The sequence below is a fragment of the Salmo salar genome, chromosome 28 (assembly GCF_965601325.2).
Source record: "Salmo salar chromosome 28, fSalSal1, whole genome shotgun sequence".
Lineage (NCBI taxonomy): Eukaryota > Metazoa > Chordata > Actinopteri > Salmoniformes > Salmonidae > Salmo > Salmo salar.
Genome location: NC_138318.1, coordinates 36,688,901 through 36,705,756, shown reverse-complemented (window position 1 = coordinate 36,705,756; position 16,856 = coordinate 36,688,901). Strand labels below are relative to the sequence as shown.

General features: G+C 44.4%; 1 protein-coding gene across 6 annotated transcripts in view; it reads left to right on the top strand.

The window, feature by feature from the left end:
- The window catches only part of LOC106589909 (ribosome-binding protein 1), a 36,537-nt gene extending 25,066 nt beyond the window's left edge, over nt 1–11,471 (top strand). For all 6 annotated transcript variants that reach the window (XM_082970587.1, XM_082970583.1, XM_082970588.1 and 3 more), the window contains 6 exons: nt 115–186; nt 632–857; nt 1,007–1,126; nt 4,472–4,513; nt 4,655–4,750; nt 10,091–11,471. In XM_082970587.1, coding sequence (XP_082826713.1) covers nt 115–186; nt 632–857; nt 1,007–1,092 — 384 coding nt within the window. In that variant the 3' untranslated portion in view covers nt 1,093–1,126; nt 4,472–4,513; nt 4,655–4,750; nt 10,091–11,471. The remainder of the gene's footprint in view (nt 1–114; nt 187–631; nt 858–1,006; nt 1,127–4,471; nt 4,514–4,654; nt 4,751–10,090) is intronic.
- The last annotated feature ends 5,385 nt before the right edge of the window (nt 11,472–16,856 follow it).

Below are 16,856 nucleotides of genomic sequence, written 5' to 3'. Positions count from 1 at the left end.
TGTTTTAGTATCAGGTCCAGTGTAGTGACTGTCTGGATGTTTTAATATCAGGTGTAGTGACTGTCTGATGGATGTTTTAGTAATGGACTCCTCACTCTTTCCGTCTCTCTGCAGCTGAAGGAGCAGGTGATACTTCTGGAAGCCCAGTTGGAGAAACAGTCTGAGACGGAGGACGAAATGGCACAGGTACACATCTACATCCGTTACGGCCGGCAGGCAGCCTAGCAGTTAGAGCTTGTCCAAATCCCAGAGCCGACCAGGTGGAAATTACATCGACGTGAACTTGAGCAAGTTACTTAACCCTAATTGTTCCAGGGTCACCGTTGATGATGGCAGACCCTGACCCTACTCTCCGATGGTGCAAAAAACACATTTTCCTGTGTGTGTGTGAAATAGGAAACATACAGGCACCCGCCAAACTTATTATTATTATATAGACCATAGATGGGTACACTAGTTATACACCTCAACATTCATATAGTAGAAACAGTCAGAGAAAATTACACCGGTACACTGACTAGGAAAGACATCATCCCATATCTGTCTCACTAAATCACATGGCTGATAGAGTGAGTGACCATAGAATGTAATACATTACAGAGTCTGTCTGTTCTGTGTGTCTGTTCTCCAGTTGAAGCAGCTGCTGTCAGAGTCTCAGAGCCAGCTGCAGTCGGCCCAGGCCCAGGCGCAGGCCCAGGCGCAGGCCCAGGCGCAGGCCCAGGCGCAGGCCCAGGCGCAGGCCCAGGCCCAGGCCAGGCGCAGGCCCAGGCGCAGGCCCAGGCGCAGGCGCAGGCCAGGCCCAGGCCCAGGCCCAGGCGCAGGCCCAGGCGCAGGCGCACAGGGAAGAGCTGGCTCCGGTATGTGTGAGTGCGCACCTGTTTCCTGTGGTCCTGACAAGGAACGTCAGTGGGTCGCTTGTTAAGGTCAACTTACTGTGTGTGTGTATCAGTTTGTGTATCCCAGTTCTCTCCCTCTTGTCCCTAACCCCTGGAGCTTCCTGTTCCAGGTCAGAGGTCAGCTGAGCGAGGCGACGGAGCACGCTCAGAGGCAGGAGGCGACGGAGCACGCTCAGAGGCAGGAGGCGGTCCCTGAGGCCGGGGCACAGAACAGCCAATCAGAGTCAGAGGTCAGGATGCATCGGAGGTTATAGGTCATGGGGCATCCTTGTACTGCTGGTCTGCTCTACTGGAGGGTACTGGAAACTGGTCACTCCCACACAACAATATAGTCATCAGAACATTCTAATTAGGAAGGTTTATGATGGGGATGAACATTCTAATTAGGAAGGTTTATGATGGGGATGAACATTCTAATTAGGAAGGTTTATGATGGGGATGAACATTCTAATTAGGAAGGTTTATGATGGGGATGAACATTCTAATTAGGAAGGTTTATGATGGGGATGAACATTCTAATTAGGAAGGTTTATGATGGGGATGAACATTTCAGTCAATTCTGCTGCAGACTAACCGACCCTTATTAACCAGTTAGCGAACGGTTACATTTTGTTCCAAATTGTAAAAATTATGTGACCGACAGAAAATATTATGCATGCATACACACAATGGACTCTTTAAAAAATATATTTTTTTTTATGTGTGTGTATGTGAGATTAATTGAAATGTGAAACAATAGCAAGCCTATTGTCCACACAGCTAAAAGGCTATATTATTGAACAACTACTGTAATGAAGCAGCCAAAGAAAAGGACATTTGCGGGAAAATACTTTTGTAAAAAAAACACAAAGTTAGCGGTTTCATGTGATCGAGATAAGAAAAACATGGAGAGGGAATCTAAAGATGCAAAAACTAGGATGGGTTGTTAATATGACTCCGGGCTGGGGTTGTTAATATGACCCCGGGCTGCTGGGGTTGTTAATATGACCCCCGGGCTGCTGGGGTTGTTAATATGACTCCGGGCTGCTGGGGTTGTTAATATGACTCCGGGCTGCTGGGGTTGTTAATATGACCCCCGGGCTGCTGGGGTTGTTAATATGACCCCCGGGCTGCTGGGGTTGTTAATATGACCCCCGGGCTGCTGGGGTGGTTAATATGACCCCCGGGCTGCTGGGGTGGTTAATATGACCCCCGCCGGCTGGGGTTGTTAATATGACCCCCGGGCTGCCCGGGTTGTTAATATGACCCCCGGGCTGCCCGGGTTGTTAATATGATGCCCGGGTTGTTAATATGATGCCCGGGTTGTTAATATGACGCCCGGGTTGTTAATATGACCCCCGGGCTGCCCGGGTTGTTAATATGAACCCCGCCGGCTGCTGGGGTTGTTAATATGACCCCGGGCTGCTGGGGTTGTTAATATGACCCCCGGGCTGCTGGGGTGGTTAATATGACCCCCGCCGGCTGGGGTGGTTAATATGACCCCCGGGCTGCCCGGGTTGTTAATATGACCCCCGGGCTGCCCGGGTTGTTAATATGACCCCCGGGCTGCCCGGGTTGTTAATATGACCCCCGGGCTGCCCGGGTTGTTAATATGAACCCCGCCGGCTGGGGTTGTTAATATGACCCCCGGGCTGCTGGGGTTGTTAATATGACCCCCGGGCAGGTGCCTTTTTGTCTTCTGGACAACAAACGAAAGTTGATTTATGAAAACCAGTAGAAGAGGAGAAAAATGCTGGTTTGAATATTTCAACGGCATATGAGTCTTTATAAAATTAAAAACAATATTGCCTCCCCGTTTCTATGGGGATTTTGACTTTGAAGCAAAGTGAGACATTTCTCGTCATATGAAGTAAAACATCACCCAGGTTTCCAACAATTAAGTATATGATTTCAAAATGCACACCTTCTCCAGCTTAGATGGTGGGTGATGCGCTGATAGCCTGCCTACCGTATTGCCTATCCATTAAAATAGGTGAATGGAGGATGTGCTTCAATCAGGAGTTGAAAAATACAAATAGTAGCAATAGAAAACTGGCCTCCTTTTTAAAAATCAATAAAAAAAAAATGGTGGGCTTATAAAAACGTTTCACTCCAGCAGCAACAACCAGCTGTTAGAGGAGCTACGGAGCTAAACAAGGCTGTGTGTGTGTGATTTACATATACAGCACCAGTCAAGTTTGGACACCTACTCATTCCAGGGTTTTTCTTTATTTTTGCTATTTTCTACATTGCAGAATAATAGTGAAGACATCAAAACTATGAAATAACACATATGGGATCATGTAGTAACCAAAAAAGTGTTAAACAAATCAAAATATATTTGAGATTCTTCAAAGTAGCCACGCTTTGCACACTCTTGACATTCTCTCAACCAGCTTCATGAGGTAGTCACCTGGAATGCATTTCAATTAACAGGTGTGCCTAGTTAATTTGTGGAATTTCTTTCCTTGATGTTAATGCGTTTGAGGCAATCAATTGTTGTGACAAGGTAGGGGTGGTATACAGAAGATAGCCCTATTTGGTAAAAGACCAAGTCCTGTTTAATGGCTATTTCTCAAAGAAGGAGAGTGATTGAGTGCTGCATCAGATGACCCGACCTCCATACAGTTGAGATGGTTTGGAATGAGTTGGACTGCAGAGTGAAGGAAAACCATCCAACAAGTGCTCAGCATATGTTGGAACTCGCATATGTGGGAACTCCTTCAAGACTGGAAAATCATTCCTCAGGAAGCTGGTTGACAGAATTCCAAGAGTGTGCAAAGCTGTCAAGGCAAAGGGTGGGTACTTTGAAGAATCTCAAATATATTTATTTTGATTTGTTTAACACTTTTTTTTTATGGTTACTACATGATTCCATATGTGTTATTTCATAGTTTTGATGTCTTCACTATTATTCTACAATGTGGAAAATTGTAAAAATAAAGAAAAACCCTTGAATGAGTAGGTGTGTCTAAACTTTTGACTGATACTGTATGTGTGTGAGATATATGGCGAACTAACGAACACACGAGAGCGGTCTAGCAACATGGGTATTCCTATGCTTCAGACTTGGGTGTGTCACTGTCAACCTGGGTTGTTTCTCTAGTTCTAGAATGTTGTGAGGCCAGTGTCTTGACTTAGTTGGTGTTATTATTAATGTATTATTATAGGCAGTATGTCCAGTCTGTCCAGTTCTCTCCGTACGCAGCAGCTGCTAACCATGCTGTGTTTGTTTTAACCACCCAGTGTGTTGACTATCAGCTGCCCTAACCACAGATTGGCTCACTCTCTATTCTTAGCATGATCACTCACTGCTTGGGTTTAGTTTTCCACTGTAGAGCCATTTTGTTTTTTGAAGTGATGCTTCTTATTGCCTGCTGTGGAGTGATGCACAGAGTGGTGTGTGTGTGGCTGTCTGCGTCCGTGGGTGGCTGTCGGTGTGCGTGGCTGCCTGCGTGGGTGTACAAGTCATTACAAGCTCTTTAATGCTTTTATCTATCTGTGTCTGTGGCAAGGGGGGGACACATCTGTGTCCAGCCACTTCATCTTCTGACACTGTGTAATGCATTATATCCTAATGTTTTGTGCGTCTCAAGGTCCAGTCCCAGTTGAGTCAAACCACAGAGGAGTTTGAACAGGTACGTGCAACAGCCAATCGGAAGAGGGCAGAACTTTGACATTGGCTTACAAACTGCTTAGTTAGACAGCGACTGTCTGTGTGACTGGTTATTTGACTGACTTGTGTCTTTATTTTACGTGATCTTGTTCCCCCCCCCCAGGCTCAGAAGACTGTAGAACTCAAGGCTCAGCTGGACATTCTGAAAGAGGCAGGAGGCTCCCCAGAGGCGGACACAGAGGACGTAGCCCAGCTAAAGGTACATGACCGTGGGCCACATTCAGCGGAATGTTCAAATCGAATACAATTTTATTTGTCACATGCACCGAATACCTTACCGTGAAATGCTTACTTACAAGCCCTTAACAATGCAGTTTTAAGAAAAATATTTACTAAATAAAAGGCCAACAATAACGAGGCTATATACCGTGGGAGTCAATGTGCGGGGGCACAGGTTAGTCGAGAGAATTTGTAAAATGACTATGTATAGATAATAAACAGCGAGTAGCAGCAGTGTAAAAACAAAGGGGGGTGGGGTCAATATAAATAGTCCAGGTGGCCATTTTGATTAATTGTTCAGCAGTCTTTTGTCTTAGTGGTAGAAGCTGTTAAGGAGTCTTTTGGACCTAGACATGGCGCTCCGGTACCGCTGTGCAGTAGCAGAGAACAGTCTATGACTAGGGTGGATGGAGTCTTTGACATTATTTAGGGCCTTCCTCTGACACCGCCTAGTACTCTGACACCGCCTAGCTGTTTGGGGTTTTAGGCTGGGTTTCTATACAGCACTGAGATATCAGCTGATGTAAGAAGGGCTATATAAATACATTTGATTTGATATAGGTCCTGGATTGCAGGAAGTTTGCAGGAAGTTTGGCCCCAGTGATGTACGCATTACCCTCTGTAGCGCCTAGTTCTCATACCAGGCAGTGATACAACCGGTCAGGATGCTCTCGATGGTGCAGCTGTAGAACTTTTTGAGGATCAGGAGACCCATGCCAAATCTTTTCAGTCTCCTGAGGGGGACTAGGCTTTGTCGTGCCCTCTTCACGACTGTCTTTGTGTGTTTGGACCATAATAGTTTGGTGGTGATGTGGACACCAAGTAACTCTAGACCCGCTCCACTACAGCCCCGTCGATGTTAATGGGCGTCTGTTCGGCCCTCCTTTTCCTGTAGTCCATGATCAGCTCCTTTGTCTTTCTCACATTGAGGGAGAAGTTGTTGTCCTGGCACCACACTGCCAGGTCTCTGACCTCCTCCCTGTAGGCTGTCTCATCGTTGTCGGTAATCAGGCCTACAACTGTTGTCGTCAGCAAACTTAATGATGGTGTTGGAGTCGTGCCTGGCCGTGTAGTCATGAGTGAACAGGGAGTACAGGAGAGGACTAAGCTCGCACCCCTGAGGGGCCCCTGTGTTGAGGATCAGCATAACGAATGTGTTACCTACCCTCACCACCTGGGGGGTGGCCCGTCAGGATGTCCAGGATCCAGTTGCAGAGGGAGGTGTTTAGTCCCAGGGTCCTTAGCTTATTGATGAGCTTTGAGGGCACTAGGGTGTTGAACGCTGCGCTGTAGTCAAAGAACAGCATTCTCACATGGGTGTTCCTTTTGTCCAGGTGGGAAAGGGCAGTGTGGAGTGCGATTGCATCATCTGTGGATCTGTTGGGGTGGTATGCGAATTGGAGTGGGTCTAGGGTTTCCAGCATGATGGTGTTGATGTGAGCCACGACCAGTGTTTCAAAGCACTTCATGGCTACCGACGTGAGTGCTACAGGACACTAATACTTTAGGCAGGTTATCTCCGCTTTCTTGGATACAGGGACTATGGTGGTCTGTTTGAAACATGTAGGCATTAGACTCAGTCAGGGAGAGGTTGAAATGTCAGTGAAGACACTTGCCAGATGGTCCGCTCATGCTTTGAGTACACGTCCTGGTAATCCATCGGCTATGGAGAGCGTTTTGTACAGCGTGATCAGTCTTCTGGAACAGCAGGTGCTCTCATGCATGCTTCAGTGTTGCTTGCCTCAAAGCGAGCACAAACGGCATTTAGCTCATCTGGTAGGCTCGCGTCACTGGGCAGCTCGTGTCTGGGTTTCCCTTTGTAGTCCGTAATATTTTTCAAGCCCTGCCACATCAGACGAGCGTCAGAGCCGGTGTAGTAGGTTTCATTCTTAGTCCTGTATTGACGCTTTGCCTGTTTGTTGGTTCGTCTGAGGGCATAGCGGGATTTCTTATAAGCGTCCGGATTAGTGTCCCACTCCTTGAAAGCTGCAGCTCTAGCCTTTAGCTCGGTGCGGATGTTACCTGTAATCCATGGCTTCTGGTTGGGTAATGTAGTTCCTGCTTTTAGTCTTTGCTTGTACGCAGGAATAAAGAGGATAGAATTATGGTCAGATTTGCCAAATGGAGGGAGAGCGTAAAAGTGGTCTGGAGTTTTATTTTTTTTTTTTTTGGTTGCACATGTGACATGTTGGTAGAAATGAGGTAAAACAGATTTAAGTTTGACTGCGTTAAAGTCCCCAGCCACTAGGAGCGCCGCTTCTGGATGAGTATTTTCTTGTTTGCTTATGGCCTTATACAGCTCGTTGAGTGCGGTCTTTGTGCCAGCATCGGTTTGTGGTGGTAAATAATGGCTACGAATATTATAGATGAGAACTCTTTTGGTAGATAGTGTGGTCTATAGCTTATCATGAGGTATTCTACCTCAGGCAAGCAATACCTTGAGACTTCTTTAATATTAGACATCGCGCACACGCAGTTATTGAGATGGACACATCCCCTCGTCTTACCAGATGTAAGTGCTCTGCCCTGCCGATGCACGAAGAAGCCAGCCAGCTCTAAATTATCCGTGTCGTCTTTCAGCCAAGTCTCTGTGAAACATAAGTTATTACAGTTTTCAATGTCCCGTTGGTTGGATTAGTCTTAATCGTAGATCGTCCAGTTCGTTTTCCAATGATTGAACTTTAGCCAATAATACAGAGGGTAGTGGTGGTTTACCTAGTCATCAGGGAATTCTGACAAGGCACCCCGCCCTCTGTCTTTTCTTCACGCCGATGACAGGGATTTGACCTTGTCATGACAAAGCAGTATATCCTTTGCGTCAGACTCATTAAAGAGAAAATCTTTGTCCAGTTCGAGGTGAGTAATCGCTGTTCTGATGTCCAGAAGCTCTTTTCGTTCATAAGAGACGGTAGCAGCAACATTATGTACAAAATGAATTACAAACAATGCGAAAGAAAAACAAAGACCTGGGCCAAGCAGCCACCACAACTCCAGCAGCTCTTAAAGTTCACTCTGGAGCAGAACAACCACAACACTCTACAGGACTGCTCTAATGAGGCCAATCCGTCACTGCTTTATTACGCCAAGGTTGTGGGTTCAATTCCCACAGGGATCACAAACACATACTAAAACATGCACTCGCTGTACTGAAAGTCGCTCTGAATTAATGTGTATCCTTAGTGGAATACCTTCGCCTGAATGACTACACCTAATACTGTTTAACAGCTGCATGGGTGTGGTTATAGGGCTGTTACACAACGGCGGTCACAAGTCATGACGGCAGTCAAATTCCACGTGACGGTAACTAGGCTTCTCCAAGCTCTGATGCTGCTGCTGGTCATTAGCATCCTACCAAACTTGTTAACTGCCTGCTAGTCGGCACTCTATTGTTCCTCTAATCACTCTGACGTCAATGCAAATGTTTTAGAAAATCCAACTCTTCATGAGAGCTCATGTTGCGCAACATTTCTATAGGCTATGCGATTGGTGAGAACCCAGAGTGATGGTCTCTTTAAGAGGAGGGTCAGCTTTCTATAGGCTATGTGATTGGTTAGAAACCAGAGTGATGGCCTCTTAGGAGCTTTCTATAGGCTATGCGATTGGTTAGAACCCAGAGTGATGGTCTCTTTAAGAGGAGGGTCAGCTTTCTATAGGCTATGTGATTGGTTAGAAACCAGAGTGATGGCCTCTTAAGAGGAGCTTTCTATAGGCTATGCGATTGGTTAGAACCCAGAGTGATGGTCTCTTAAGAGGAGGTTCAGCTTTCTATAGGCTAGGCATATTTTATTTCTTTCTCCACTTTCCTAATATTAAGCACATTGATTCTCTTTACAACAGGAGTATAACAGCCTATCTGGCTGGCATGAAAATTAACCACACACGGGGAAAGGCATTCACTATTTTAGTGCATAGATGACATGTATTTTTTCCCCCCCTGCCTCCTGTTTCGAGGCAGGTGCATGATCATGGTCCATTCTAAATCAAAACAAATTTCACTCTGTGTGTGTGTACGATTTAGTGTATATATATATATATATAAAGACAACTTTAAGAATAGTCTGATGGGTGACAATATTAGCCTGTCACTTTTACAACTTATTCAAATCATAGTCGCACACCTCATGTAGGCTAGCCCATAGGCCTATATGTTTGATAAGGTTTGTAGCACAACTAAAGTGGCCAAAACTTAAGCACATTAATCCACTTTACATTCGTTGTTGACTGGCATGTTTTCCCGCTAGTTGATCGCATTTTCACGCTTATATCCTACTGCCAGGTGCACATGGCTGCTCTTATAATGTGAACAAATAGCCTAATACTTTATCAACATTTTAAGCTAAAGGTTCTGATCTGTTGCATCAGCCTCATTGCTTTTAAAAGTTTATTTTTTGTTGTTGATGCGATTGATTGTATTGATTTGGGATCTATCACATCCCACAACTATCCCAGACTGTACTATGGGGGATAGTAGATTGACAGGCTAGTGCTGTTGCTGTGTTAGGCCAACTCCTCTTGTGGATGACAGTCAGTCCACACAAGAACCAAATCAGTGCTCATGTCTTTCATGCAACTTTTCCCCATCATGCAGCCTTAGAATTTATAAAAAATCAAAACACTTAGTCCAAACTTTGTATCACAACTACTTTTTTATTTTTAAATAAATAACTCTAAATTAAGCATAGTCTTAATCTATGTCCGTGAAACTGGCCTTTTGATTCTTATAGGAGTTGCAGCAATCAACTACTCAACACAGAATAGCTGCATGTGTGCACTTCCTTGGAAATCATTTTGGAGACAATATCCTTTCTATTTGTTCAATTGTATTCTTCATACTCTAAAATCATTTCTAAGTAAATCTTGTCTGCTAAAATAACTAGTGTAGCCATATGACATAGTCAGATCAGGACCTAACATAAGGACAACTCAGAATATTCTGTTCTTCTGAAATAGACTACATTTTCTTCATATCATGTTTCTTTAGACCTGTCTAAAATAAATAATGGATTTATTGTGATGGTGTAGGCTATATTACATGGATTTATTAGACTTTTTCAAATGTAGACATTCCAAAGGTCTGCATCAGTGGCTTGTAGGCTGTGTGTGTAAGCTAGGAGATGTTAAACGTGTTTTAAATACCGGTCTCATGGTAATTAACCGTTAATTATTTGTTTAATAATCACTGGCTGACAAAATTTCATGGCCGCCACAACCCTAGTTATGTCATTGTTGTTGTTGTTGTAATGTCCATCAATGATTGATTTGATTTAATGTATTAATTGATTGGGTGTGGTTGTAAATATTTTTGTTTCTTGTCTTTCAGGAAGAGAGTTCAGGAATGAAGGAAGGAACATCTGTTTAAGAGACTGAAGACGTGACACTAAAATATGATTATCATAGTTATGCATTCCAAAACTATTAGTTCTTGTACTGTAGTAGTTGATTGCTGCAACTCCTATAAGAATCTAAGGGCCAGTTTCCCGGACACTGATTAAGCCTATTCCTGAACTAAAATACATTCTCAGTGGAGAATCTCCCTTAAAAAAAAAAAACCGTGTTAGCCAGAGACTAGGCTTAATATGTGTCTGGGAAAACTGGGCCAAAATGTTTCTGGGTCGTTCCACCAATTCGGTGCCTTATCAGATGTGTAACTTGGTGGGGGATTTATTTTTATTATTTTTTAACGTTCTGCCATAAAGAGAACATGTTCAACTTAATAAAAATGTTTTCCCCATCTCGATGTTAAATAAAAAGTGCCAAATAAAGTAACAGGGTTGACTGTAACAGGGTTGACGATTTTTATCTTAAATCGGGGGCAATTGAGAAAAAGAATATGAAATTGTGAAACCATACCTAGCCTGTCTATAAATGGATAACGGGTTTGATGCGTTTTGCTCGACCAACTCAGTTGTCAAAACACCAGGAAATGTTTTGTGGTGGAAAATGCTGAGTTTTAGCACTTTAGCAAGTCTTATTCATATAAAAAATGTTAACTCGGTCTACCAAAGGGTGCTTCATTGAATATAACAGGCTTTAGAAATTCAATATTGGTGTAGAATTCATACTTTAAAATGTCAAAGGGATGGAAAAATTCACTCATTTTGTGGAACGATCGATCTTGTTGCTGCATTCCATTGATCTAGGATGAGGAAAAAGTTACTACGCTGCAAACAACGTTGAAGAAGACAAACCTACATTCCATCAACGATTCTGGCCATGTCAGAAGTTATACCTAAGACTAGCTCTGGTCCAGGGCATTAGTGCGCGTTCCTCCACTACGCCCTGCATCGATTATTGATCACACTAACGCCCTGGACTAGAGCTAACCTACTCTGCCTTATAGCCACAATGAAATCTCCCTCCCAAGAGTCCACAGTGTTAAAAGGGAGAACGATTGTGCGTTTTTAAAACGTACATCAACCTGTGCAATTACTTTGTTGTGCACCCTATTCTCATATATTGCACACTACTTTTGACCAGAGCACTATAGGGAAACCTTATGGGCCCTGGTCAATAGAAGTGCACTATATAGAGAAAAGATGCAACTTTTTGTAAGTGGTTGGATGAATGATGGGAAGAAGTTATGATACACAGGACGGATGCAATACATTGAATGCCTCCTTCAGTACTGTGTTTTACAGTAGCTGGCTGCCAACACAAAATGTATGAATTTGATAAAGAATAAAACTACAATGTACCTATTGTTCTATGACTCGTGCTTGAACCTGTTCATTTTTTTTTTTTAAACCAAGGATTTGATGTAACAAACCACGTGTTTGTTCCTGATAGCAGGATTATTACAAGTCCCAGCTAACTGGTAGTCAAGTGATATGTGGCTGTTTCATCAGGTTAAAAAAACGTTTGTATATTGGTTGTTGATTCAATTTAAAGTCAAGCTTTTCTTAAGACTAAGCAGTTTTTGTTGACCCAGCATTCTGTGACCCCCCCCCCCCCCCCCATGAGTAACAAACTGGAAATGTAGAAAACATATGAAAGAGGCCGGGCAGATGTTAAATTTGACAGATTACTCCGGTAGCACTCAGTTTTCAAAACGTTTTCTTATTGAACAGGACCCAGGATATGTCGTGAGGCGCTCGCATGTGGGCAGACTGCCAATCTGGGTAGTGGCCATGCGGACCAGCTACACGCCCTACTCGTTATTATACACTGACCTAAATTATAGTGTTGGTTTCATGAACTGAAATAAAAGATCCCCCAAAATTTTTCCAGAGGCACAAAAAAGCTTGTCTCTCAATTTGAAGCGGATTTAAACAGCATGATCATTACGCAGGTGCACATTGTGCTTGGGACTAAAGGGCAGTTTTATCACACAACACGATGCCACAGATGTCTCAAGTTTTGAGGAAGCTTGCAATTGGCATGCTGAATTGTTGAAGTTGTTGAATTTATATTTTTGTTCAGTATATTATATTCCACGGGAGGCACTAACCTTGATATAGGCTGAAGTTTGCAAATAGTACATGCTGAGAATGGGAAATTACACTTCAGTGTGTGCTTAATAAGTTGTCTTTGCCTACCCATGCTGTTTAGATAATGGTGCTAGAGGAGATAGTTGCTGTTTTACGATCCCCTAACCTATTGTGCTATTGTGTTTTTTTCACATTATTTGTAACTTATTTTGTACATCTACAAGCATTTCGCTACACTCTCATTAACATCTGCTAACCATGTGTATGTGACCGATTTTAGTATGTGTTTGTTTCTGCCACCGTGTCTTGTGACCGAAAAAGAGCTTCTAGATATCAGGATAGCGATTACTCACCCCATACTGGAGGAATACTTTCTATTTAACAAGTCGGACGGGAAGGATTTACTTCAGACACCCGACAAGGCCCTCATCCTCGTCATTCGCAGGAGAAAGAGACCGATATCAGGGACGAAGGTCTGGGTGCCTTATAAGGATTCGACGGTGAGTGGGAAATCTCTCTTTAGTGGCCGGGGACTTTAATGCAGGGAAACTTAAATCTGTTTTACCTCATTTCTACCAGCATGTTAAACATGCAACCTGAGGGGGAAAAACTAGACTGCCTATACAAAGCTCTCCCTCACCCTCCATTTAGCAAATCTGACGAACAAAATTCTATCCTGATTCCTGCTTACAAGTAAAAACTAAAGCAGGAGGCACCAGTGACTCGGTCTATAAAAAAAGGGGTCAGATGAAGCAGATGCTAAGCTACAGGACTGTTTAGCTAGCAAAGACTGGAATATGTTCTGGGGTTTTTCCGATGGCATTGAGGATTTTTTTTCTTCACCTTTATTTATCCAGGTAGGCTAGTTGAGAACAAGTTCTCATTTGCAACTGCGACCTGGCCAAGATAAAGTGTAGCAATTCGACACATACAACAACACAGAGTTACACATGGAATAAACAAAACATACAGTCAATAATACAGTAGAACAAAAGAAAACAAAAAGTCTATACACAGTGAGTGCAAATGAGGTAAGTTAGGGCAATAAATAGGCCATGGTGGTGAAGTAATTACAATATAGCAATTAAACACTGGAATGGTAGATGTGCAGAAGATGAATGTGCAAGTAGAAATACTGGGGTGCAAAGGAGCAGGATAAATAAATACAGTATGGGGATGAGTTAGGTTGATAGATGGGCTGTTTACAGATGGGCTATGTACAGGTGCAGTGATCTGTGAGCTGCTCTGACAGCTGGTGCTTAAAGCTAGTGAGGGAGATATGAGTCTCCAGCTTCAGTGATTTTTGCAGTTCGTTCCAGTCATTGGCAGCAGGGAACTGGAAGGAAAGGCAGCCAAAGGAGGAATTGGCTTTGGGGGTGACCAGTGAGATATACCTGCTGGAGCGCATGCTACGAGTGGGTGCTGCTATGGTGACCAGTGAGCTGAGATAAGGTGGGGCTTTACCTAGCAGAGACTTGTAGATAACCTGTAGCCAGTGGGTTTGGCGACGAGTATGAAGCTAGGGCCAGCCAACGAGAGCATACAGGTCGCAGTGGTGGGTAGTATATGGGGCTTTGGTGACAAAACGGATGGCACTGTGATAGACTGCATCCAGTTTGTTGAGTAGAGTGTTGGAGGCTATTTTATAGATGACATCACTGAAGTCGAGGATCGGTAGGATGGTCAGTTTAACGATGGTGTGTTTGGCAGCATGAGTGAAGGATGCTTTGTTGCGATATAGGAAGCCGATTCTAGATTTAATTTTGGATTGGAGATGCTTAATGTGAGTCTGGAAGGAGAGTTTACAGTCTAACCAGACACCCAGGTATTTGTAGTTGTCCACGTATTCTAAGTCAGAGCCGTCCAGAGTAGTGATGCTGGACGTGCAAGCAGGTGCACGCAGTGATCGATTGAATAGCATGCATTTAGTTTTACCTGCGTTTAAGAGCAGTTGGAGGCCACGGAAGGAAAGTTGTATGGCATTGAAGCTCGTCTGGAAGTTAGTTAACACAGTGTCCAAAGAGGGGCCAGAAGTATACAGAATGGTGTCGTCTGCGTAGAGGTGGATCAGAGAATCACCAGCAGCAAGAGCAGTGATAAGTACACCACATCAGTCACTGGCTTCATCAATAAGTGCATCGATGACATCGTACCCACAGTGACCGTACGTACATACCCCAACCAGAAACCATGGATTACAGGCAACATCCACACTGAGCTGCCACTTTCAAGGAGCGGGACTCTAATCCTGAAACTTATAAGAAATCCCGCTATGCCCTCCGAAAAACCATAAAACAGGCAAAGCATCAATACAGGACTAAGATTGAATCGTACTACACCGGCTCCAACGCTCGTCGGATGTGACAGGGCTTGCAATTTATTACAGACTACAAAGAGAAGCACAGCTGCGAGCTGCACAGTGACACGAGCCAACCAGACGAGCTAAATTACTTCTATGCTCGCTTCGAGGCAAGTAACACTGAAACATTCTTGAGAGCATCAGCTGTTCCGGACGACTGTATGATCACGCTCTCCGTAGCTGATGTGAGTAAGACCTTGAAACAGGTCAACATTCACAAGGCCGCAGGACAAGATGGATCCCCAGTACGTGTACTCCGAGCATGCGCTGACCAACTGGCAAGTGTCTTATCACAGAAATTTTCAACCTGTCCCTGACCCAGTCTGTAATACCAACATGTTTCAAGCACACCACCGTAGTCCCTGTGCCCAAGATCTCTAACGATTCGAACACGTCGACAGCATCGTGGCGCAAAATATAACGCAGCATCATCTGGATATGTATGCAACAAAAGTTCAACATTCACCTTCTGCTGCCATTTCTGTCAAGCCGTTTACGCATACGGTTTGACGCATACGTTCGATAAAATCCAACGTACGCACCACACAGAACGCACTGCAACTGCCTCTGCAACGCAATGCTGCAAGGCAAACACAGCGTTTCATTGAAAATGAATGTAATTCGGGTGTACCAAAATGCAATGACTGTCGGTGTGATCGAAGCGTAAGGTAACCTGCCTAAATGACTACCGACCCGTAGCACTCACGTCTGTAACCATGAAGTGCTTTGAAAGGCTGGTCATGGCTCACATCAACACCATTATCCCAGAAACCCTAGACCTACTCCAATTTGCATACCGCCCCAGCAGATCCACAGATGATGCAATCTCTATTGCACTCCACACTGCCCTTTCCCACCTGGACAAAAGGAACACCTATGTAAGAATGCTATTCATTGACTACAGCTCAGCGTTCAACACCATAGTGGCCTCAAAGCTCATCACTAAGCTAAGGTCCCTGGGACTAAACACCTCCCTCTGCAACTGGATCCAGGACTTCCTGACGGGCCACCCCATGTGGTAAGGATAGGTAACAACACATCTGCCACGCTGATCCTCAACACGGGGACCCCTCAGGGGTGCCGTGCTCAGTCCCCTCTTGTACTCCCTGTCCACTCATGACTGCATGGCCAGGCACAACTCCAACACCATCATCAAGTTTGCCGATGACACAACAGTGGTAGGCCTGATCACCGACAACGATGAGACAGCCTACAGGGAGGAGGTCAGAGAACTGGCAGTGTGGTGCCAGGACAACAGCCTCTCCCTCAATGTGATCAAAACAAAGTAGATGAATGTGGACTACAGGAAAAGGATGACCGAGCACGCCCCCATTCTCATCGACGGGGCTGTAGTGGAGCAGGATGAGAGCTTCAAGTTTCTTGGTGTCCACATCACCAACAAACTAAATGATCCAAACACACCAAGACAGTTGTGAAGAGGGCACGACAAAGCTTATTCCCCCTCAGGAGACTGAAAAGGTTTGGCATGGGTCCTCAGATCCTCATAAGGTTCTACAGCTGCACCATAGATAGCATCCTGACTGCTTACATCACTGCCTGGTATGGCAATTGCTCGGCCTTCGACCGCAAGGCACTACAGAGGGTAGTGCGTGTATGGACCATTACGTCAGAGGAAGGCCCTAAAAATTGTCAAAGACTCCAGTCACCCCCAGTCGAAGATTGTTCTCTCTGCTACTGCACGGCAAGCTGTACTGGAGCGCCAAGTTTAGGGCCAAAAGGCTTCTTAACAGCTTCTACCCCCAAGCCATAAGACTCCTGAACAGCTAATATCGTGGAAATTCAGTACTGAGAGAGACTTGGTCATTTCTTCAAACAATCATTATTTAATATCGATTAATTATTGTAATAATGAAACCGTCAGCCCAACAGTCTTGACTGACTGTTAGGCTGAGAGCCATCCCTTTACAGAAAATGCACAGTTTATTTAGCTAATATCCAGAATGCTTGATTCCACCCCTCCCATATAGATTGGAGTGTACCATAAGCCACTTTGGGCTCAACCTGTCTTCATCTGCACCTGGCGTTATTTTAATCCCCCACCCTGGCCTAATTTCCCAGATGCCAGGATATCTAAGGACCATTGAGGCCTTTGTTCTACTCCTCTCTATCCTGGCTAAACATACACCATATATTGTCTTTGGAATGCAGGCTCAATCAGACCGGAGACGTACAGTATGTCTCATACGCACCACTAATCATAGAATGGAATGTGGCTGTTTCAATTTTTAATCACGAGACATCAATCAATTGTCAGCTTCATGCTATCGCTAGTAAAATCC